The 25,723-nt window shown below is 35.0% G+C and overlaps 1 protein-coding gene and 1 pseudogene across 1 annotated transcript; both read left to right on the forward strand.

The window, feature by feature from the left end:
* LOC107713019 (probable ATP-dependent RNA helicase DHX37) overlaps window positions 1-1,176 on the forward strand; it is a 19,416-nt pseudogene extending 18,240 nt beyond the window's left edge.
* Window positions 1,177-2,847: 1,671 nt separating this feature from the next.
* Window positions 2,848-25,265, forward strand: LOC107713040 (clustered mitochondria protein homolog). The gene is made up of 26 exons (XM_016518460.1): window positions 2,848-3,080; window positions 6,188-6,297; window positions 6,487-6,658; window positions 7,646-7,777; window positions 9,469-9,623; window positions 9,698-9,852; window positions 10,490-10,612; window positions 10,863-10,995; window positions 11,422-11,514; window positions 12,608-13,296; window positions 14,295-14,368; window positions 14,481-14,585; window positions 15,380-15,480; window positions 15,900-16,052; window positions 16,135-16,197; window positions 16,293-16,528; window positions 16,613-16,697; window positions 17,877-18,030; window positions 19,151-19,290; window positions 21,100-21,180; window positions 21,272-21,397; window positions 21,490-21,599; window positions 22,648-22,741; window positions 22,821-22,946; window positions 23,030-23,103; window positions 24,612-25,265. The coding sequence occupies exons 1-26, from the start codon at window positions 3,035-3,037 to the stop codon at window positions 25,093-25,095; spliced, it is 4,014 nt and encodes a 1,337-aa protein (XP_016373946.1). The 5' UTR covers window positions 2,848-3,034; the 3' UTR covers window positions 25,096-25,265.
* Window positions 25,266-25,723: the final 458 nt, after the last annotated feature.

The raw sequence follows: 25,723 nt of genomic DNA on the forward strand, positions 1-25,723 counted from the left end.
ACCCAGTTTCTGAAGGGAGGGCATCATGTTCTGCTTCAGAATGTCACAGTACATCCATGTTTCCCTCAATGAACCGCAGCTCCCCAGTGCCGTCAGCACTCATGCAGCCCCAGACCATGATGCTACCACCACCATGCTTGACTGTAGGCAATCCAGAGTCTCTTCATGCAGAGGTCAGTAAAGTCTGGCCACCGATCTGACACACGGACACACAGTGACTTCTGACCTGTCTGACCAGCACAGGCCTTTTAATCTGAGACGCTGCAGGACATGCGTGCCGTAAGACATTTAATGAACAGGATCTATTTTTAGCTCTGACAGAAATACATTTTTATGAAATCCGAAGTGTGGAAAGAGACAAAAATGGCTTTATTTCCCTCTTTTAGATCTGCTGTCAGCGTGTTGTCAGTGGATTCCAATATATATATTTATATATATATATATATGCACACACACCATACATGAACATATGACAATTTCATGCATAATTACTTTTGATTTATGTAGTAATAAGACATTATGCATGTAATTTAAATGAAATTGTAGTATAATGTAATGCAAAAAAATCTTAATTCTCCTGAAAGTAGACTTCATTTTCTTTAAGGGGAAAATCTTCATCACCAAAATGAAAGAAAATAAAAGAAATTAATATTTTTCATAAAAGTGTCTGTCAATAAATGTAGGTTTATGATATTGGCAATCATGACTTATCTGCCTTAAAAAAAATTTATGGTCGTCAAACCTTAATTTACTTCCTGTCTCTGCAGCCGTTTTCACACACCTTCTCTATTTTGCCTGAAGAAACATAGTTTCATAGTCTGCATGTGTGGTTTGAATGTGACTGTATGTTACCTAAGAGGACATAAGAGGTCATTTAGGGAGTAAGACAAGATCTCTTGAATATTTCTCAACTTGTTAAGTGAGTTTGTACCGTGGGCCCCTCCCGCGAGCGCTGCATGGTGAAAGTGGATCGTTTCTGAGTCACTTTCAAGAGCTTAGTTATGTGAGGCCAGTGATACTGTCCACTCAAGTGCTGCTTTTTGTTGTCTGATCTGTCCAGCTGTGACTTATTTCACAACAAATATGAGTGAAATCTCAGCAGCTGCTGGGATGCGTTATGTAACTGAGGTGTGCATGAACGGCCTGAGGTTTCCAGCTCAAACCGGCCAGCGCTGAACCACTTCTGGCCTTATTCTGATTTCTGTCACATTTCAGCACAGAAAAGTCCAGCAGTGAGCGTTACTGCAGGACTGAATGCTAAAAGACCTTGAAGAGCTGGAGAGGTGTGTAAAGGATTGGGAAATCAGTTACTCCCACACACACAAGTATATGCACTTCTCTTTAAGCAGGTCATTTCTTTGACTATCCGGCAATTTTGAGTCATCCAGAGAATCAAATGTCCTGGTTTTCTTCCACAAACCCCTCCAAATTACTACTGTTTTTACTTTTTACTACCCCATTTTCAGGACCATTAAGATGTTTTTGCATTGGCGTGTCAATTAATAAGCAGAAATGCTCAAATGTTTTAATTACTGAAATCTATTTTTTTTAAAGTATATTTAATGCGTTATGTTTTATTTTTCTGCATTGCAGTAATAAGGACTTTCCTTGTAAATATTGAAATTAATTTATTAAATATTTTTTGCAGTACACAAATGTCCATTTTTAGGAGCATTAATATTATTTTGCATTGTGACTTTTTTTCATAACATGATTTATTTATTTAGAAATGTAGGGGGGGGGAACAGTAGATGATGCATATTAGTGTTATATGTATACATGTATATCAGTGTTATTGGAGTAGTATTTATATACTTCTCTATAGTTTTTAAAAAACTAAAATATTTTTTAGATTTATTTTTACGTCCATTTTGTTTATTTATTTATTTATTTCCAGTTAATAATTGTAGTGTTTCAACTTAAATATCGTACAGTTAGTTGGAAAGGCAATGTTTTAATATTAATATTTTATATTATTAAGTTTTCATTAAAAAACATTATTTTTTTAGGATTATTTTTAGGTCTATTTTTTTTATTTTGTATTTTTTCAAGTTTGAATTTTTTTTTAAAGGTTACTTTTTAGGTTTATTTGTATGTCCATTTTGGTTTTTATTTATTTAATCATTTTTGTTTTCATTTTTAAGTAAATTGCCAAGGCAACATTTCTAAGTTTTAATATTTATGTTATTTGATTTTAATTTTGACAAGTAAATTTTTACATTTATTTTTAGGCCCATTTTAGTTTTTATTTATTTCCAGTTCATAATTTTAGTGCTTTAACCTAAACTTCTTTCAATTAGTTGCTAAGGCAACATTTCTAAGTTGTAATATTTTATTTTCATTTTTATGTTTACATTATTTTTAACTTGCATTTTAGGTTTATTTTTAGGCCCATTTTAGTTTTTATTTATTTCCAATTAATAATTTTAGTGCTTCAACTTATTTATTTTTTTATGTGATGATATGTATATTTTATTTTATTTCGGCTTTATTTCAGGTAACAAAAATGTTTTTAATATTTTTAGTTAATGATAATAACCCTGATTTGTATGCATTGCATGAGAATTTGGAGGATAAATGCACTTAATTGCAATGAAAATAGCTTTACAACACAAAAACTCATACTGGCTTAAAGTTGTTTGTATATAATGTTAATGCATTTATATGTTCATGTATGCATTTGATATGGTTGGTGAGATTCACTCTGTGTGTGTGTGTGTGTGTGTGTGTGCGCGCAGGATGCCTCCCTGCCCCGAGGGAAGTCAGAGGGGGAGGGTAACGTTCACTTCTCGCAAAATGGAGTGAAGCGTCACGCCCAGACAAACATGCCTGCTGTGGGCCGAGAGAGAGAGAGAGCGAGAGAGTGGGAGGAGAGGAAGCTCTGCCAGCGCTGGAGGGAGTGGTCGGCCGAGGGAAAGGAATGATAAACTAAAAAGACGTGTTGTTTCAGTCACACCTGACAGCTCTCCGAACACACTGCGTCCCGAATCAAAGAGCAAACCTGCGGCCACAGAGAGAGAAACCCAGAGCGGAAATGAGGGACACGGCGAAGAAAGGAAACGGAGAGAAGAGAACTATGGGTAAGAGTTGAGTTGCTCTGATTCATTCCAGTCTCCTCCCTCTCTCTCAACTTCTTCCTGATGTTTTCTCATTGCTTTGGATCAAGCGCTCTTTTGGTGTTTGTGTGAAAAGTTTGATGCACACAGTGAGAAGCTGAACTCATGCATGCGTCAATGTGCAGTAATACACACAAACACATGAAGCTGGGATTATAGCCTATTTATGGTGCTGCACTTTAGAATGAAGCGTTCACAAATAGCTAACTTCACCTTTGACCCCCTGGTGTATTCGTCTGTCTACTCATTCACTTCTGTGGTTCTTTCCTGCACTTCCGAGCACACGTGTTGAACCGAGGAGGCAGATCTGTGAGATTCCTCATGGCATCGGGCCAGACTCGCAGACATTCCTGTCTCTCTTTAGGAGCCTGTTTTTACTCTCAGCTTGACATGATCGCGTCCCTCTCGAGGCGCTCGCTGTTGAGGGGTGATGTGTGCTCGTCCTAAATTTATATGCTACTTTTAAACCACTTTTCTGGTGATAATCAACACTCGTGCACTAATGTACCCCCTAAACTTTTCAGATCACCCCTTGGTGGAAACTGAAAGGCTGGAGTTCTGCATGGATTGATCTTTTTTGAGAATAGATTGGAATCTGCAGTTCACATTTTCTGTGCTTATTTTTTAGTAAAAAAAAAAAGTTAATTAAAATAAAAAAAATTATGGAGATGAAGAGTACCATTTGTTTTGGTTATTTGTTTTTTTTCCAGGATAATTGCATGCACAATTTACCTAACTTTTATTATTATTATGTGACTTACTTATTTAGTACAAATGCATTGTGTTATGCAAGATTATTTTAGGACCATTAAGATTTTTTGCATTGCAACATTATTCTCAGGACAATTTTTTTTTTTTTTTTTACATTTTATAATAACTTTAATTTTTAAAATGATGTATAATTTCTTATATATTTGTTAGACATTTTATTTTTCCACATCACAGTAATTTGAATGATTCATTTAGGATTTATTTTGGCAGTACAAATACTATCATTGAAATTAAATGATTGAATTTATGTATTTGGCTAATGAGAAAAAAATCATAAGCGTGATTTCTTATATTTACTGAAGTTTTGAAAATATTGTTATATATTTTATTTTTCTACATTACAGTAAAAAATAGCTGGAAGATCAATCGAACTAGCTAAAAGTTTAATAAACAAGCACAGGGTGTGGTACAGAACTATATTTATGACAATATTTCCAGTTCTGGAAATCTTTCATGCACTTGATCATGATATTCCATCTCAGGTTATTCCAGGTGAATTGTCCAAGCATCTGCTACTGTAAATGACTCTTGTTGTTATCTTAAAATCGAGTGACAGACTCCAGCAGGTCCACAGATTAATCGAAATGCCCATCATTCATAAAATTCTACACATGCCTCAACCACACTGTCTTTTGTTTATTAAATATTTTTTTCATTTATGGATAATGGTAAAAAAGCACACCCAGTTCCATTTAACACATTTTACTATCATTAAACACATTTCTTCTTAACCACAGATGAAATGTGGTTTTATAAAAGGTTACATTTTATATTTACTATGACCTATAAAGTACACGTGACCCATGAACAATAGTCTTTGTGCTGAAGAGCGATGATGCATCTCATCCTGAAAGCTGTTTTTTGTTGGTCGTGTTTGATGTTTGTGTGAGAGAATTTTCAGAGTTTTTCTTGCTAATGTCCAGCGAGTCTCAGAGAGAAGTATCTGCCGTCAGTGAGTGTTATTAGTTCTAGTAATAGCCACTCATCCAGCGCCTGTTCTCCGCTCTCATTAGCCAGGGGGAAGTTTGGAAGATGTCTGGACAAGCTCATGCCGTATCAAGCCGAGTCTTGCTGTTATTCGAGATCTTAGACTTGCCTACAAGTCCAACAAGAGAGACTCAGATCTGTGGCTCTAATGGAAGTCCGATGAAAACCTCTGTGAGGTTTTCTGTGATTTCAATCACATCCATCTGAGCCTTATAATAGTCTTTTGGCGGTACCACAATCAGATGCTCTGATATACACTACCAGTCAATCGTTTGGACACATGTGACTGAATTTGTTTCTCATTAACCTATTAAATCTAAAGCATTTAATGCTTAAAATTTGTTTTGTAGACTAATATATAAATATCTAATACAAAATATTTGTAATTTTTTTTTATTTTATTGTATTATTTAAATTTATTGAAATAATACAATTTAAACCCCCCCCAACTGTTTACTAAAAAACTTAAATTAATTACTTAAAACTACTTAATTTAAGAAGAAAATATAAAAACAGAGGATTTAAAAAAACTTACTTGCTTTACTTTACTATACTTACTTTACTTACTTAGTGACTTACTTTTTACAGTTGTGCTTCCCAATTAGTTGTATCTTATTTTAAAATAAAATCAGTCAATAAATAAAAAAATAAGTTTATTGCACTGTGACAAAAGTTTGTGTTTTATTTTATTTCCTTTTTTGTATTTTTTTAACTAAAGTTTAGTTTAGTTTTACTAAAAAAATAAATAAAATAAAATAAAAACTTAAAATCTGTTAAATCCGTTAAGATTTAATTTTTCTTACCTTATTGCCAATTTTTCCCCAATTTGTTTACTCAAAAACTTCAAAATACTTAAAACAAGAAGAAAAGATAAAAACAAAGAGAGAAAACAGATGCTTTTAAAATGTTGTTTATTGCTCTGTGACAAAAATTTGTAAGATTTTATTTTATTTATTTTTTAGAAAAACTAAAGTTTTTTGTTAAGATGAAATTCCAGTGTAATCTTGTTTTAAGGATGTTAAGATATTTTACAGCTTTAAAACGTAGTTTTTTTGCACTGTGACAGAAGTTAATACGTTTTATTTATTTATTTATTTTTGTACATATTCCTAAAATATTGTAATGCCAGGGCAGCATGCCTAAAAAAAACATGGTAGTACCATGGTACTATTGTGTTGATGGATTCTGGGATGGAAAACCGCTTTTTCCTCCATTTCTTTCGTGACATTTGGACAGATTTCCTAACTCTCTTATGTAACTTTTTGCACATTTGCACATTTTTGAGCTCATATTTGACCCCCTTCACTCCGCAGATGTCTCATGTTCAGCCAGTGGGAAAAAAGCTACTGGAAGCAAAAAAGACGATGATGGATCGTTTCCAGTGAAGATTCAGGGTGCGGGTGTCGAACCCTTCGAGCTGCAGGTGAGCTCTAGTCCAATTAACATCCACGAATCAAGTGTAACCTCACACTTAGTAGTCTGATCTGTGATTTGATCAGCAATGCAAATATTTTCAAATATGTCTGTCAACAGAACATCAAAAGATGCAAAGCACATGTCATCCATTAATGCTAGGATTGTGTCTTCTATACTGATAATGTTTGCTTTGCAGGTCCATGGATTCTGGCTGGTCCAGGATGCCATCGTGACCCTTCTGGGCCGAGAGGAGGTGGCACCACGCACGTCTGTCGCCCTGGCCCTTTCAGGTGTGACCCTCGATCCCATGACGGAGCTCCAGGACGCCAAGGGCTTCAAAGCTGGAGTCATTCTCCGTCTAGTGGAAGGTACACAGAAAGACCTTCCATTTGGGACGTTTACTTTTGTGCGTTTGTAAAAGACTTAAATATATTATACATGGATATGAGGATATTTGGTGGGAAATCCATTATTACTATATGCTTTGAACTGACAAAATTTAGTACGTTTTATTTTATTACTTTGTTTTTATTTTTTACTTTTTTTTTAGCTTTTTATAAAGCTTTAATTCATTTTTATTTCAGTTTTACTTTTTAACTGCCAAGTTTAAGTTCTTATTTTATTATTATTAGCCTTTTTTATTTTATTTTATTTCAGTTAACAAGAATCATTTTTAATAGTTTTACTTTTAATTAACAATAACAATAACAACACTGATCCAATATTTAGATTCTAGCTAAGAATCATAAACCACTGGAAAGGTCATGGAAAACTCATGGAAATGCACTAGAAAATGTGGGAACCATGTGGTTTATTGCTGGTCCAAGATGTTCTCCTGGCTCAGCCAGACCATCCCCCTTCAGCTGATAGTCCATCTTGACCAGTTCCCCCCATCCAAAACCAGTTTGACCACCTGAAACGAGAATGACCAGCTGGTAACTGGTTTGTTGCGAGTCAAAGGTGGTCTACAACCTAGCAAGGTTAGGCTGGTCAACCAACTTGAACCAGCTAGAAACCAGCCACCATGTTCCAAAATGCAGCAACTGGTTTAAGCTGGTTTTAGCGATAATTTCCACAGGGATCAGTGGGGTTTTGCTATACTGGTTTTGCAACTTCTTGATTTCATTGCAAATCGTTTGATGGCAAACTAATGAATCCTTTCTCTGAGCCAAGTGAGTCACATGGCACTCATTATGAGCAGTGTGGGAAAATAAATGATAGAATAGATGTTATTGCTCACTGGATAAATCATAGTTTTACAAGATGAGACGCCTTGAAATTCAGCAGATCAATAGAGCTGGGGAAAAAGCCTGATTTTGGTATGATGAGATGAAGTGTTCTTGTGTGTGTTATAGAGCCGTACTCGCCTCGATCGGCACAGGCTCATCTGGCACGAGTGCAGGAGATGCTGAAAGCTGTCAGACCCCAAGATGCCTTGATGGAGGGCCGATCTCCCGCTGTACTGAACACACTCACCCAAACGGCCGGTAAGAAATTCAATCTAATGCAGTTGAGTTCTGCTGATATACAGTCGTGGTCAGAATTATTGGCACCCTTGGTAAATATGATCAAAGAAGGCTGTGAAAATAAATCTACATTGTTAATCATTTTGATCTTTTATTTAAAAATTCACATAAATCTAACCTTTTATTGGAGAATAAGAATTTAAAATGGGGGGAAATATCATTATGACATAAATGTTTTTCTCTAATACACATTGGACACAATTAACGGCACCCTTTTATTCAATGCTTTTTGAAACCTCCATTTGGTATAATAACAGCTCTGAGTTTTCTCCTATAATGCCTGATGAGGTTAGAGAACACCTGACAAGAGATCAGAGACAATTCCTTCATCAAGAATCATTCCAGACCCTTCAGATTCCCAGCTCCATGATGCTGCTTCTCCTCTTCAGTTCACCACACTCATTTTCTACAGGGTTCAGGTCAGGGAACTGGAATGGCCATAGCAGAAGCTTGGTTTTGTGCCCAGTGACCCATTTTTGTGTTGTTTTTAAGGTTTGTTTTTGGATTATTGTCCGGTTGGAAGATCCAAACATGGCCCATTATAAGATTTCTAACATAGTCACTTTTTGATTTTTGATCTGTTGGTATTTGATTGAATCAGTGATGCCATGTATCTAAACAAGATGTCCAGGACCTCCAGCAGAAATATAGGCCCACAACATCAAAAATACAGCAGTATATTTCATTGTACAAATGGGGTACTTTTTATCCCTGTGTGCACCAAACCCATCTTGAGTGTTTGTTGCTAAAAAGCTAATTTTTTAGTTACATCTGACCATAGAAGCCAGTCCCATTTGAAGTTCCAGTCGTGTCTAACAACAGAATAGCAGATTTATTTTCACAGCCTTCTTTGATCATATTTACCAAGGGTGCCAATAATTCTGTAATTATGTTGCTCATTATATCAACTTAATATTGTAACTCAGATTTCTACATTATTATTATTAGTAGTAGTAGTATTATTTTTTAACTGGTAGCTGGATTTCCAATGGATTTCCAGTTCCCAGCATGCTTTGCATAGGAATATTATATATATTTATATAATATATATTATTTCTGTATTTATATACTACTTTTTTTATTTGTAATATTTTCAGTTTTCATTTTAATTTTAGTTTGTTTTAATAATCATATTGTCACTTTTTATTTGATTTGATTTTATTAAAATTTAGAAGTTTTACTTTTAGTTAACAGTAACAATACTGATCCAATATCTTGATAACTTTTTTTCTTTCTTTTTTTTTTACTTTCAGGTTTATTTTAATTTTAGTTTGTTTTAATAATTTTTATGTGCTTTTGTCATTTGTCATATAGCTTTAATTTAAGTTTTAGTTTTAGTAATTTTAGTGCTTCATCTTTTGTCGCTTTGTTTTCATTTAGGGTTTTTAAGTCTTAAGTTTTTCATCTAATATTTATATTTTATTTCAGCTTTATTTAAATGACTGAAAACTATTTTTAATAGTTTTAGTTAACAGTAACAACACTGATCCAGTATCTTGAAAACCTTTTGTCTTTGTCCACAAATGTTATCATAAAGCACATAAAAGTGCTTTTATTCAGTATTGCCTCTAAATCATTTAAAATGCATTAATGATTTTTTAAGCCCATGGCAGTGAGACTGTCTGATTGTGTGTTTTATGTGTGTGTATTAGAAGCCCCTCCCACTCTGCACTCGTCAAAGAACAAACGAGCCAATAGTAAGACAGAGCAGTCTGCTGAAGTCCCGCCCCCTCCTGCTTACATTCTGCCTGGAGTTTCAGAACTTCCTCCTTTGACGACCCTGCTGCCCACCAACACACACAGCGAAGTATGTCAAATACACACAAATAAACCTTCAGGCATTTGGCTTTGTTTTTCATTCTCAAACTGCTTTTCCTAAAGGCTCCCAGTTACCTGCTGGACCTGTCACTCAGCTGTTGGAACCCTCCCCCTGGTTTCCGGAAACTGCAAGGTGACTTCATGTACATCAGTGTCCACACTCTGGAGGGCAAGCAGTGTGACATCACTTCCTGCCCACGTGGATTTTACATGAACAGGTAAGACTCTCTGTATTGCTAAATTCAGAACCACTTACTCTCATACCACTCTTAGTATTTCTGCCTTTTCCAGTGGGACAAATGAACTGGAAATAGTTTTGAAAACCTGTCCCTTGACTCACTATTTAATTGCACACTCAAAACTTACAATGTACACAAAACTGGAATAAAAAAGCAAAATAACCATTCATTTTTTTAAAGATGAATTAAGGTCATGTGACAAAAGTAACTTACTACTATCTAAAATGTTGATCATTGCATTTTGCTGTTTCACATACTATTTCTTAAATATAGTAGACATTACACAATATATACTAGATTTTGCATAAAGAAAAGTCTACTTTTAACACGCATATATGTTATAAAATGTAAAAAAAGGAAAATATCTATACATTGCATATTATTTGTACAAAATATTATTATTCTTTTCTTTTTATTTTACTTCACTTATGGGGTTGTTTTCATGAGATTCACCTAATAATGTAATTTTTGAAGTAACAGACTGTTTGTGGCATATTAAATTCACAGAATGATAGAAATTTTTTCTCAAAAACCATGCTGGCATGGCGTTAAAAAAATGAATAAATAAATAAATATATATATATTCTCAAAAACCGAGCTGTATTTTGTGTTTCAGGTCGACCCTTGAAGTGTTTGACCCTCGTCCTGCTCAGTCGACTCCAGTGTGTCACTGTCTTACCGACCTGCTGTCCCACATCAGCTCACAGTTCAAACACAACCTGAGCACACTGCGGCACAGGTGACCCACACACACACTCGCACACACGCACACTCGCAACACACGCGCACACACTCACTCACTCACTCACACACACACACACACACACACACTCTCACACACACACACACCGCACGCACGCACACACCAACACACACACACACACACACACACACTCTCTCACACACACACACACTCACACACACTCACACTCTCATATATCTCTCACATGTTTGTCAGTATAGTTCATTGACCGTCTCTGTTCATTCAGGTCATCTCTGCCGGCTGAGGAGATACTGTCCACTCCGTACCGCACACTCAGCTGGCTGGGCATCTCCTCGCTTCACTCACACAAACCCAGCTTCAGCGCCCGGCTGGGTCTGGACCAGGACCTCAATGCACAGGTAAACGCCTATCAGTGCTCAAATACAAATCTCTTTATTGACATGACTGTGTTATAAATAATGAAGCATAGAAATGCATCATGTCAACACTAAAGAAACTGTAGTAATGAAAATAATATAAAATAAAATGTTTAGGGATGCACCGAAATGAAAATTCTTGGCCGAAGCCGAACAAAATGAAACACTGGGCCGAAGACCAAATACCGAATACGGTTTTTCACATTTTTTCCCCCCATGTATTTTGACAATTTTTTCAGCATTGCATAAATTAAATAGCCAAAATGTACTTTTTGACTTGCTTTTCAAAGAAAAAAGAAAAAATCTCAGATTCTCTCTCTGTACCTATCTATTCACATTGGTCTGTCACGTTGTCCACCTGCCTGTCTGTGTGTGTATGTCATTCAAATGTTCTGCTTTATATTTTAGGCTCCTGACTGGAATAAGGAACTTCAAGCAGCCAGAGATCTTCCTCAGAGGAGTCTGGAGGAGAGACTTCAGAGGGACCGAGCGTTACTGCAGGTCTGAGCACACGTTTGCCAAGATATCCACAGACTTCTGCTGTTTCCATATAAAGCTCATTATTATTACTACAGACTAAACCAGACTCTTTTCCTTCTTCTAAAACAAAACATACTGTATTAATTAATTTATGAATTGTTATCTTTGAGAATGTCACCATAGGGGATGTTTTTTTTCAGTTGTCTAACCTAAGGTGATTATTTTGTCCTTACAGTATAATTAAGTAAACACAAACTAAACAGACCACATAGACACATCTAAACATTTCAACAGTACCGTTTAACTCAACTACATTCATCAGTAGCGTAACAGCTGTTCTCAGTGTAGATTTTCACAAAAGTTTGCTATTTTTTCAGCAAGCATCTATATTGCTGTTTGTCTCTTATACTATATTAAGCATGATCAAAACTCAAAAGTCCAGTTTCGTTTAGTGAATTAGTTTGTTCACATGGTTCAGTTTAATGATTCAAAGCTGATTCAGCAATTCATTAGATTGTCATCACTAAATATTTAAAAAAAATTATTTTATATATTTATTAGATTTTTTATTTAATTGTACTTAATATTTTCTTTTCTTTTAGATTTGTTTATTCATTGGATTGCATTACATTGCGTTGCATTTTTATTTTATTGCACTTTTTTGTATTTTATATTATTGCATTGCACTGCATGGAAAACCATAGTGTCCAAGTAGCTTTTACACCACTTCTTATGTTTCTTTGTCTGTTCGTGCAGGTAAACAGCATGAGATCCCACCCAAAAACAGTAGTAATGAAAATAAGATGATTTAAAATGAAATAAAATGTACTATTATGTAATATGAATTTTCTATTAATATTTAAAAAAGGAAATAAAATAAACAAGTTACATTAACATTAGCAAGATAGAAAGACACGCTTTATATAATGATGTACTTTGTAATTGTTCTATTAAGGATAGGGAAGTATGGGATGAGAGCAGAAAGGCTTTCTCTCTTGTGTCTTGGTATTTGTCATGGTGAAGGAGATATTGTTCCTTTTCTTACATTGCAATGCATGAAAAACCATGGTTTTCATAGTTTACACCGCTTACTTTTCATTGCTTGTTCTTGCAGGTGAACAGTGCTTTTGTGTGGGCTGTTGCTCAGGCAGCAGAGAAGGTGATCGATGGTTTTGTCGACTCAGTCAGCGGTTCTCACGAGGACCCTGCGTTCTTATGCGGCGGCGTGTTCTTGAGTATGCCGGCACACAGAGACCATTGGCTGGGAGGAGAGCGGAGTCACAGAGCCGCTCAGCGCCACGAGCTGCGATGTGTTCAGGCTTACAGCGACCTGGACGGAGACCTCCAAAACCTGCACACAATCCCCACCGCGCTGGCCGACTACCGCGGCGTTCGGCTGTCCGCGCAGGGCCTGGCCCCGGGTATTCAGGGCGCCGAGCAGGCTGAGGTTCCCAATGGCCTTTTATACGGCTACAGTGCAGGGCCGCTGGAAAATCCATCAAGACGGAAACTCCTAGAGCTGGTGGCTCAGTCCGCAAAGGCTCTTTCTCTGCAAAGACATGCGGTTCTGGGGCTGACCGGGCATCAGCTGCCCCTCTTCACCTCTGTAGATGCCCAGGGGATTCTGGGGGCCGATGGTCGGTATTACCTGCTGGATGTGTATCGCACTATGCCAGCTGATGCCAACTTCCATGTAGAAGATGGAGAAGAAGGAGCAGAAACGGAAGGGAGTTTTCCCAGACGGTACCCTCACGTTTTGTGTCGGTTACGGCCGGAGCTAGTGAAGGCGTTCATTCAACACAAGTGAGTTTCGACAGGTTTCCCAAATGTTTTCATTGGTTAATCACACAGGTAGCCACGCCCCCAAATCCACGTCATTGGTTGAGCCAGTGTTGGTTTGTAAGAATGCTACAACAAAATATTTATTGTCTTGCTAGCAGTGTTATTATCGTTTTGATGATAAACGTTTTATAAAACAAAAGTTTTGATTTTTTTTTGTTAATTGAAATAAAACTGAAATAAAAGGTAAACATTAGATGGAAAACTTTTCTAACATTTCTCATTTTTATTTAGTTTCGTTTAGATTAAATTACTAACTGGAAATAAAAAGTAAAACTGAACTAAAACTAAAAATAAATAAACCTAAATAATAATATTTAAAATAAACAAAAACGAATAAATTTTTACTACATTTTTAGTAATTGTATTATTTTTATATGAAAACTGAAAGTATAAAAAAAGGCTAATTCAAAATATTAATAAACTATAATAGTTTATTAATATATATATTATATAATATATATTAAACTATAATAGTTTATAAATATTACTAAAGTAACACTGCTTTCTATGTTGACAATTAATCAGTTTTCTTGCTATTAAAAATGAACATTATTTGTGTATTAAGTGCTGCAGACACATTGAGTTTTGTTAAGTTTCTCGAGTCCTTCCATTGGTCGATTTAACTGATAGCCCCTCCCCATTCACATTGAAAGCCATTGTTGCTTTGTGGAGGTGCTCAAACAAAATAAAACTAAATATCATTCTGCGTTGTCTGAGTGAATTCGTTTTTGTGCTAAAAATCAACATTTTTCATAAAAAAAATTTTTTGTTAATTGCAGCAGTGTATAATGCATCATATCGTGAACAAGCAACAATTATTAATGCATGAATCAAACACACAGAAAAGCCAGTTTTTCCACACAAACTCAATCTGTGTATATATAAACGTTTGGATATTAAACTGGATATTTATGTTTGTTAATCTGTGTACATGAAGACGATTTGTCTTGATGTTTCAGACATGCTCAGTTCTCGCAGCGAGTGAAGGCTCACATGGAGGAGAACGGAGGGGTGGAAGAGTGTATGAAATCTGGTGAGAAGAACAAAAGCAAGTGTTCACGTTCTGTCATGGGATGATGGACTGTGTGACTGAGATCAATTTGTTTAACAGGAATAATCGTATGTGTTTATTTGTGTGTTGTCAGCTGATTCTCGGAACATAGACGCAGTCAGAAAAGCTTGCAAAGATGTCGGATCCATCAGTGACATCATCTTCGAGATGCGTTTCAACCCTAATGTCTACTCCCCAGGTCAGGAAAAGCTCCTACTCAAATCAACACAATAATATGCATTAAAACAAACTGCATAGAAGCTCTGTTCCAAACCTGAGTGAGTTTACTTGTTGTATACTCTCTATTTAGGCAGTATCTTATGAAATGGAACCTAATAAGTGACTCATTTTGAATGCTCATATGTGACCCTGGAGCACAAAAGCAGTCATAAGTAGCACGGGTATATTTGTAGCAATAGCCAACAATACATTGTATGGGTCAAAATGATAGATTTTTCTTTCATGCCAAAAATCATTAGAATATTAAGTAAGAACATGGGAGACTTGACATGTTGCTGTGCTTATGAGAAGAAATGCATATAATATTGAATTATAATTATTTGAATTATTGAATATTGAAATTATATAAATAATTGAGAGTTGAATATTCAGTTATTTAATGGAACTGAACTATGTTTTATTATACTTTCAGTATTGAATAAAATATATTTATAATCAATGTTCAACATTTTGAATGGAAGTTATTTCACTGTGTTTGCCATAATACATGACGTTGACTTTTCCGTGTAGGATACATAAGATGCTGCCTTAGATTTAGGCTGAAACGTTTCTTAAAAGCCAACATCATCATCTTAAGCCATAAGATGCTGTCTATGTAGGCAGCTCACTAGATTTCAGAGCACAACTAATATCATCACGTCCGTCTTCAACAGAAATCATTATGTTTAGCTTCTTTACTGCTAAACATAAGAATTTCCATAATTGGCGATTTTGTTTGAGACCTTAAATATTGTTTTCTGTCTCTTCGAGTAGGTGTGCAGTTTCCCAGCTCAGACAGTGACGCCGTGGAGCTACAGAAGAGATTATTGAAGGAAGCAGCATCGTTTATCATAAACGACCGGATACCAGAATTTGTGAGTGTATTTTGTGTTATTATACACTTCCGTTTGGCCCAAAAACCCCCGCAAGGACACACTGAATTGATCACATTTATAATGTTACACAAATTTTTCCACATAAATGCTATTCTTTTGAACTTTCTGTTCAGCAAAGATTCCTGAAAAATAAAATGTATCACAGTTTCCAAAAAAATATGAAGCAGCACAACTCTTTTCAACATTGATAATAATCAGAAATGTGTCTTGAGCAGCAAATCAGCATATTAGAATGATTTCTGAAGGATCATGTGACACTGAAGACTGGAGTAATGATGCTGAAAATTCAGCTTTGATCATCTTTGAAAACAGTTATCTAAAATAGTAGTAATATTTCACAATATTACAGTTTTTTTTTTTTTTTACTGTATTTTGATCAAATTAATGTTTACTTTCAGATGAATGACTGCATTCACGGCACTGACATACCCATGGATGGTGCTTCATTACGACAAGCCCTCCATCAGAAAGGCATAAACCTCCGCTATCTGGGTCACCTGATCTTGTCCATCAGCCAATCAGATCTCAAAGATCAACTGAGACACATCACGGTAAATGCTTTTAAAATCCATTATATCGGGGGAGATTTTACATTTAAGAAGCGTCTTAATCATATCTTACCATCTCTCTCAGAGGCTGGCGTTTGCAGAGATTGTTGTGCGCTGTGCTCAGCGGTTCTTCAGTGGCTACGTTCAGGTATTTCTTTTCACTGAGTCAGTCTGTTAAGATATTATGTTTAGTTAAAAGATTTGTTCATTCAAAAAAATGAAACTGTTTTTTGTGTTGCTCAGGGAGTGGAAACATCTAACCTGTCTGCAGCAGCGAGTCATTTCCTCTGCTGCTTATTGGTTCCCCACTTCAGTTCTGCATCAAATGGGGAGGAGTCTAAGAAGCGTTCCAGGAGGCGTGGCCGCGGAGGGGGCGGGGCTGCCGACAGTACGGCATGGACAGCACTCAGCGTGAATGAACTGTGGAGTCTGATCTGTCAAGATGCTCAAGAAACATACAGATTTAAAGAAGGACTAGGGTGAGCCAAGATCATCCACTCCAAATGTTTTAACCCTTACATGTGTCTGTAGTTCTGTCTTCATAAAGTAATCTTTTTTTACAGGTCAAATGTGGACCATCTAGTAGAGCAGTACGGACTCCAGAAGATATCCTTGTTGAGAGAGATGTGCTTGAAGACTGGCATTCAGGTATTGCGTTGAACCAAACAATGGCTAAATTTGAAAGACTACAATATAACTTTTTTTGCATGCGATAATTTTGCTTGTAGTGTATGCTAGGCTAGAAAGTGAATCTCTTAGGTTTAACTTTAAACAAGTTAGAAACACAAAGCAAGACATATGTAATAAAATGGACTAAAACTAGTTAAAAAAAAATGTTTTTATTGCCAAGGTGTCAAGAAAACTATCAACAAAGAACAAATGTACAGACTTATTTTAGTACATGTAACTAGGAATGAAAAGCACCAATTATACAAATAAATAAATAAGATGAAATAATAATTTTAATATTACATCTCAGCAAAATATATTGCATCCTTTAACAAAATATATTGAAAAAGCATGTTTGATAAGGAGTCAGTAATATTTTTTTTAAGGAATTAATACTTTTCTTTAAGAAGGATTCATTACATTGATCAAAAGTGACAGTAAAGACATTTATAATGTTACAAAAGATTTCTATTTTAAATACATTTTTATTTTGAATTTTCTATGCATCAAAGAATTCTGAAAAATGAAATGTCGCACTTTGCACAAAACAGCACAAGAGTTTTCAACATTAGTTGAAAATTTGTAAATTAGTAAATTTCAATTAGTAAAGTTTCTTGAGCTGCAGATCAGCATATTAGAATGATTTCTGAAGGATCATGTGACACCGAAGACTGGAGTAATGATTCTGAAAATTCAGCTTTGCATCACAGGAATAAATTACATTTTAAAATGTATTCAAATAGAAAATAGTTATTTTAAATAGCAATAATATTAAGCAATATTTACTGTATTTTTGTTCAAATAAATTCAGCTTTGGTGCGCAAGAAAGGTCAGACCTCCCTTGATACCAGCTATAGAGCAGTGCATTTGTGAAGATCCTTGTTTAAAGGAACACTCCACTATTTTTGAAAATAGGCTCATTTTCCAACTCCCCTAGAGTTAAACAGTTTAGTTTTACCGTTTTCGAATCCATTCAGCCGATCTCCGGGTCTGGCGGTAGCACTTTTAGCTGTAGCTTAGCATAGATCATTGAATCTGATTGGAAAATGAGCCTATTTTCAAAAATAGTGGAGTGTTCCTTTCATCTTGTAGGGCGTCTGTGCTGTGACACTCCTGCCTATGTCATAGAGAAACTGTCTGTTTGTGAATGTCCCGCAGCTCCGTCTTAGAGAATACATTCTTGACAACCGTAACAAAGCGCCAATCTCTCCTGAAGACGTGCTCAACATCCTGCCCGTCGTCAAGCACATAACCACAACAACCACCGACGCCACCCGGATGTTCAAGGTGGCTCAGAACAGTCTTCAGAAAGGTATTCACAGTCCAGTGAGCAGTAGGGATGTAACGGTATGAAAATTTCTTATCACGATTATAGTGACCAAAATTATCACGGTTATCAGTATTATCATGGTATTGATAAAATGTGCTGGACTGACACATAAATCACTTCACCAAGTTTTATATTTAAAAATCAACAAACAACAAATAAAATGACTTTTTGTTTGCATAATCACTAAAACAATAACATTACCAATGATGTTCGGATTTTAAATGACAACTTGACTGACAACAGTTTAATAGCATGTTGAAATATCTAATGTAAATGTTCAAATAAAGCTGTGAAAAAGTTTAATAAAAAGGGAAACCTAACATTTCAGCCTTTAAATAAAGAAAAGATATAAGTCAAAATGATAATTGATTAATAAATGATTATATGTATTTTATCTGCTCCATAAATAATTCTAGATAACTTATCTGAATTGTTTAAATGTGTAGAATCCACATAAGCTTGTTTTTCATCAACCGGTCAAAATTTACAGCAGGGCATGCAAATTCGGTCCGTTTTTGGCCAGACAGAAACTGCACACAGGCTGAATGTAAATATAAGTCTCTGTAAAACCACTCGCTGATAGCAGGTTATTGAAAAGCTGAATTAGAGCTGTTTCCCGTAACCTCCGTGGACAAAGCAGTATTGCGATTAAGAACACTTCCTTTAGGTATTACATGGAGCGAAGATGAAAACAAAATGCCATCGAATCGTTTCTGAAGACAGTCAGAACCTTCAGAGGTACATTCATATAATTAATTCATTCATATATTCATTTGTATAATTCCCTTAGCACTCTTTTAAAACCTCCCAGCTTTTCCGCCCTGTTTTCACTCAAAACGAAACTACTCTGCTGCTGTGCGCACGTGAGACTGTTACTTAAAACTGTGCTTTATGCTGGACAGTAATTATTTATCACGAGTTGTTCAAATCACGGTAATCTAATATGGTTTTAATGATAATTAAAAGATGAAAATGTAATACTAACCGTGGGGAATTTTATCATGATTTATCGTCAAGTCGGTAATCGTTACATCCCTAGTGTGCAGTAACAGAGTCATGTGTGAAGTGTGAACAGCCTCGCCTGACCCTGTTCTCTCTGTAGGGTTACTGGAGCAGGCGTACGAGCAGCTGAAAGAAGCGACGTACCTCTTCGGTCGCGTGTGTGATGACCTTCACCCTGAAGCCTGTCATTGTCTTAGTCAGCTGGCAAAAGTGGCCTATGTACAGGGTCATCCTGCTGAGGTGTGTTTGTGTGCACTATCTAGGGTGTGTCTTGCTGCCCAGTGGCTTAAAAGAAAGCTTGTTGTATAATAGGACCATTTAGGTCAAATTAAGGCACAGCCAGCTCACATTCAAGAAAGCTTTAGAGTTAATCAAGCAAGTTTTTATTTCTTGGAAACATTATTATTTTTTAAAATCATAGAAATATGATGAATACAAACTATACCTTTTATAATAAATATAATATTTTATATCTATATAAAATAAACATATTTTGCTGAACCCCTTTTTAAGATACAAATTATAGTGATGCGTAAAAAAAAAAAGTTTACTTAATAATAAATTAGTTTACTTAATAATAAATTAGTTAATCAAATTGATTTAATAATAAACAATCAAGTTTGTAAAAATTTCACAAGGCAGTTTTTGTCAAATTGTTAATGATTTATTCATTTGTTGTTGAAAAATAAACATTTAACCAGTAACTGTAATAAAAACTTGTTTTTATTCAAACATACATTAAATAGTGAGGACAACAGGTTAAATCGAAATACAATTAATATATAATACAATATAAGACATATAGAGTAGTCAACATTTGAAGTGCAAAACCTTTCATCAAAGTTGTCCTAAAACCAAAATGCGTTCTTGTCTTAGGACAACTTTGATTAATTTTTTTGATCCCCTTCAAATGTTGACTACTGTATTTAGCAAAATGCTCCTCTCAAGAGCTATTTTTCGTCAGCTAAGAACTATTTTCAAAATGTTTCAAAACCTTGTTTTAATGTTATATTTGTATATTAAATATTTATATATTATATAAATATATACATGTAAATATTTTCAAAATATATACTGTATATGAGTGTGTATTTATATATACATAATAAATATACACAGTACACACACATATATTATGTAAACAAAAACGTTTATTTTGGATGTGATTAATCGCGATTAATCGTTTGACAGCAATAAAATAAACATATTTTGCTGAACCCCTTTTTAAGATACAAATTATAGTGATGCGTAAAAAAAAAAAGTTTACTTAATAATAAATTAGTTTACTTAATAATAAATTAGTTAATCAAATTGATTTAATAATAAACAATCAAGTTTGTAAAAATTTCACAAGGCAGTTTTTGTCAAATTGTTAATGATTTATTCATTTGTTGTTGAAAAATAAACATTTAACCAGTAACTGTAATAAAAACTTGTTTTTATTCAAACATACATTAAATAGTGAGGACAACAGGTTAAATCGAAATACAATTAATATATAATACAATATAAGACATATAGAGTAGTCAACATTTGAAGTGCAAAACCTTTCATCAAAGTTGTCCTAAAACCAAAATGCGTTCTTGTCTTAGGACAACTTTGATTAATTTTTTTGATCCCCTTCAAATGTTGACTACTGTATTTAGCAAAATGCTCCTCTCAAGAGCTATTTTTCGTCAGCTAAGAACTATTTTCAAAATGTTTCAAAACCTTGTTTTTCTTTATGTGAATGTTAAAGAAAACATTAAGGGGATGGGAACGTTACTTTTGAATGTTCTCTGAACATTCTAATACAAGCAGAAAGTAGTAACGTTTAAAAAAGCATTAAATGAACGTCCAACTAAAATGTTTCAGAAAAAAAATTCCAAAAACCATGCATCAAATTAGTCCTAACGTTTTAATGTTATTAAAGACCAAATAACTTTGAACAAACATTCTATTACTGTTACTGGAAGAACGTTTGTTGAACAATCCAGAATGATAGCTAAAGTTCTAAGAATGTTCCCTGTTCGTTTGTTATCCGCTCAATGTCTCTCTCGTGTCCTGTAGGCTCGTAGCGTGCAGCTGAGGGTTGTGGTCATCAGCGAAAGGGTTCTGGGTTTCGATCATCCCAACACCATTCAGCAATACGTGAGTCACGCTCTCACAAAACCAAACAGACCTACTTTTTCATACGCACAGAGATGATCATTATCTGATGCACTTCTTTCTTTTGTTCCAGGTGTTGTTGGCAGTGTATCTGTTAGCTGGAGGCGAAACCGCTCTGGCTCAGCGCTGCCTGTATCGTGCCAAAGTTCTTCTGCTGACGGTTCACGGAGCAGATCATCCTTACACTGCAGTCATTGATGTAAACGTCATCATGCATCATCAAGCTATGACTGACCCCAAATAGAAATATTGGTTGGAATGATAATGTTTCTCTCTTTTTTTCTCCATCAGGCTTCTCTGGGATTGGTTCTTCAGGGAGAGCAGGCATTACAGTATCTACAGAGCTCACTGAAACTCAACAGCTCCTTCAGAGGAGACACAGACCTGACGACAGCTCTGATGTAAGACGAGATGCTTTAACCATAAACAAAAAAAAATAATAGAGGGAGATGCATAGTAATCATTAAATAACCTGCTCAGATACTGCAAGCACTATGGCTCCATTCCAAACCCTAGTGAGCTGCTTATATAGACAACTTTTAAGCTTCCACTTCCATTTGAAAACCAATTTTAGTCAAAATAAATGGCAGGATCACATATATCCTTAACGAATAAGACAGTCCCATAATGCAAAAAAACTGAAAGGAATTGTCAGTTTTAAAAATTCATATATAATACTGAAAAGACTGATAGAAAATAGTGCATTCTAATTAGAAATGGCCTTTTAATGCAATATTTGACATTATTTTTTATGGTTTTAATTACATACAATAAACCAGTAATATAAAATGCTCAAAATTAATGCTACTAATAATACTACAAATACAGTGTGTGTATGTGTATATGTAGATTTCTTTTCTTTATTTTATTTTTTCATGGAATAACAAATGCACAGATAACATTATTTGCCACAAGTTTTGGAAAAGTATTGTTAGAAAAGAGTGCCATCTAATTAGAACTAATTAGAGAATTTAGTGCCGTATTTTTGTATGCTTTGTAGCCCAGTTATTTGTTTGTTTGTTTGCATTGTGACAATATTTTCATGCCATTTAATTCTAAATCCGTAATGCATCCAAAATTTTGCTTTTGATTTTATTTCTCCTAGATTCTCATTTTGTATTTGCCACAAGTTAAAATTCTGGAACGTTATTACCCCAATTAACAAAAAAAACCAACCAATTATGTACAATAAAATAGAAAAAAAATAAACTGTCTGCAAATGCATAATTTAAAATTAAAGCATATTAAATAAAAAATATATATAATTAGTTGCTGCCCATTAAGGGAGTTTACGTGTAGTTCAGTTTTGGTTACCTTAAAGATGATTGCATAATTAGACACTGAGGCAGCTTATTAGGGTTTGGATCAGAGCCAAAGTAATCAAACTCATCTAAACAAATAATTATTTTACCTGTGTGTTGCTTGAGGTCATTTTTGATTGTTTGGCAGGCACCATCTGCTGGCTCAGAGACTGTGTGTGGCTGGAGACTACAGAGGAGGCATGAATCATGAAAAAGAAGCTCACAGCATCTTCCAGAGCAAGGTCAGATTTAGTGTTTGTGTGTTGAATTTTTGCTTTGAATAAATGATAATGTTCTAAGCGTGTTTATGTGGTGCAACAGTGCGGAGAAGATCATCCTCAAACCAAATGCAGCTCTGACTTCCTGAGGAACATTACCCAGCAGGCCGTGCGTGTCGAACGGTCAATTCGTCAGGGAGGCGCGGAGCTTTGTGATGCACCGCCTGAGGTAAGCACAGCTTGAAACTGCTGACTAATAGAGCCCAAATGTGAAGACTTGCAGGTTTTTGTTGAACATGAGCTGTGTTTCAGGGTTTGGTTCCCTCTCAGGACACCACGCTGGAGCAGCTCGCTCTGGTCAATGGCATACTGAAGACTTCATACAGGTAAGAGACTTTCAGGATTTAACCACTGTGAAATTCAGAAACAAGTCAACACAGAACATTAAGAATCCCAGGAATTTCAGGAAAATGTATGTATTGTTTACTTTATATATGAACAATATATACTTACTATAAAACAATACATTACATTAATTTAAAATAAAAAATAGAAATAATATATAAAAAAACATTTTACCTGTAGTATTTCTAAAGTATTGTCATGTTTGAAAATGGCAAATGCAATATAAATAGATACATACATTTTTATTTCTCATCACTTTTGTTCTTTTTTATTCGATTGTCATAAATGCAGTGTTATTTAAATAAGCATAAATTAAAGACAGAACAACAAATACTACCATGATATGTTTAACATTTATTTCTGCATTACGGTAATCATAATTTGGAATGGAAAATGTGTTTCCATAAAAATCTTGTGTATTTAAATAAAATCTTTTGCTTGTTAGTGGGAGTTACTACTATTATTACTTATTAGGGCTGGGTAAAAAATATCGACATCTCGAATTGAATCGATTCTCATTTTTACGGAACGATATCGATTCTTAAATCCCAAGAATCGATTAGTTTAGCCTGATTTCAGTTAATGGATGGAACGTTGAAGGACACCTCCCATCCAATAAATCGCATTAAGCATTGTGCTTTGGTACTTTTAATATGAAACAAAGTCTCAGATTTTAAATTCTGTCCATTGTATTGCAGTATTCAAACAATAAATGCCGTTTTGGCGCTGTTTAATGTGGAGTGATAGATCGCTGTAGCGCGGCGCACCTCAGTTTAATAAAAGCGGCAGCGCGAGGCGCACGTGAACTGAGCAGCTCCTCCACATTAATACCAGTTTCAGCACAAAATAAACATGACTAAACATCCGAAGGTAAGTTAAAAGAAAGAGTACAACTTTACAATCCGTATCCTGTCTCATGTAATCTCTCAATCAGTGTTTCAGCCGCGCAAAGACGTCAGTATAACGGCTTGTAAACAATGTGTCACGTAACGTCACATTTACCTCAGAAAAGGCATATTCTGTGACCATAAATTCATTAGTAAGCTAGACAAATAAACTAGAGAGGGGCATTTTGATAAATATATGCACCATATAACATATTCATTATAATTTTTACTGTTCTTCAGTGTTTAATTTATGTTTGAATAAATCCATCAAGGCTCAAGACAGCCACCATTTAAATGTTTATATATATATATAAAAAAAACGAATTGAAGTAGAAGTATTATGTAATTGTAACTTTATTATTTTAAAAACGTCCATTGTGTAATTTTATTACTTATTATAATTACATTTTGAAGAAGGTCATAAAGCAAAACAAAAAATAAATGAACAACGACGACAACAACAACAGCAGCAAAAACACTTCTGGGGAGGCGTAAAAGTTTGTGAATAATTTGCATTCAGTTTCTGCAGAATTTTTGATTCTGTATATGGTGCATTTTTAATTTATGGAAAAAGCTAAATAAATCAGTTATTGCTGCTTTAGCACAAGAATGATGGAGTTCAAAGAGAAGCTGAAAGAGAGGAAGGCAGCAGAAGAGGCGGAAAAGGCTAAACTGGAGAACTCTGAATCGACCAATGAGAACAAAGCTTCAGAGCTGCAGACCAATAATGGAGAGGTCACTGAGGAGACCACAGCGAATGCGGAACAGACGCAAGAGGCCACAGATGCAAATGCAGAAAGTCAGTCATCGGAAACTGACTCTTCTGAGAAACCAGACCACTCTAAAATGAACGGCCAGATCGAGTCCCATCTGCATAATGGAGATTGTGCCACAAAAAACAAAAGTGAGGAGGAGGAACAACAGTCAAACATCACTAACGGTGTCTCCACTGAGAGCCAATCAAAGTCAAGCAATATCATGACGTCAGTAAATGAAGCACAGTCAGAATCAGCAGTGGTGAGTGGAAAAGAGTGTGTTGTGAAGGAAGATTCAGGTGATTCTGAGAAGCAGGTTGAGACCGAGTGAGTGAGATACAGTATGATGGGATTGATCCAGTGTTTGACACATGACCATCTCAATTCAGTGTCTTTTTAATAACACGAGAGAAGATGAAGCCAAAATGACAATATCTTGAAGACAAAGTTTTGAAGTCATTAAAATGTTTGACTAAATAAAGTTTCATTTCTGTGAGTGAACATCAGTTATGCGACTTTCTTCATTTTGTAGTTTCACCAACTTTTTTTATGCAAGCTTGTTTTCATCACGGAATAAAAAAAAATAAAAAAAGAAAGAACTGCTTTTTATTTAACAATTCTGACTTTTTTCTTGCAATTTGGACTTTTTTTATATATTGGTTTGCATTAAAAAAAGTGTATTGATTTTTTGTTTCTGCCACAGAGTTAAAAATATAAATTATAATTGACTTTTTATCTCACAATTTTGGCTCTTTTTCTTGCAATTTTGAGTTAACATCTCATAATTAAGCATTTAAATCCTTGCAGTTACCTTTTATTTTTTTATCCTGTGGCAGAAACAGGGTTCCATACTTTCTCCAGCTCTGTATGTTGACACCAGTTGTACAAAAAAATCAACACTTCACCTTTAAGTCCCAATAAAACAAGACTCCTATTAAAAAAGACAAAACAATATTTTT

The sequence above is a fragment of the Sinocyclocheilus rhinocerous genome, unplaced genomic scaffold (assembly GCF_001515625.1).
Source record: "Sinocyclocheilus rhinocerous isolate Xijiao unplaced genomic scaffold, SAMN03320098_v1.1 scaffold448, whole genome shotgun sequence".
NCBI classification, from domain to species: Eukaryota; Metazoa; Chordata; class Actinopteri; order Cypriniformes; family Cyprinidae; genus Sinocyclocheilus; species Sinocyclocheilus rhinocerous.

Bases quoted from the DNA above. Each gene is read 5' to 3' on its own strand.
- LOC107713040 (XM_016518460.1), top strand. From the start codon at position 3,035: ATGAGGGACACGGCGAAGAAAGGAAACGGAGAGAAGAGAACTATGG. The intron at 6,659-7,645 runs GTACACAGAAAG...TGTGTGTTATAG, and splicing joins CATTCTCCGTCTAGTGGAAG to AGCCGTACTCGCCTCGATCG. The intron at 7,778-9,468 runs GTAAGAAATTCA...TGTGTGTATTAG, and splicing joins CACACTCACCCAAACGGCCG to AAGCCCCTCCCACTCTGCAC.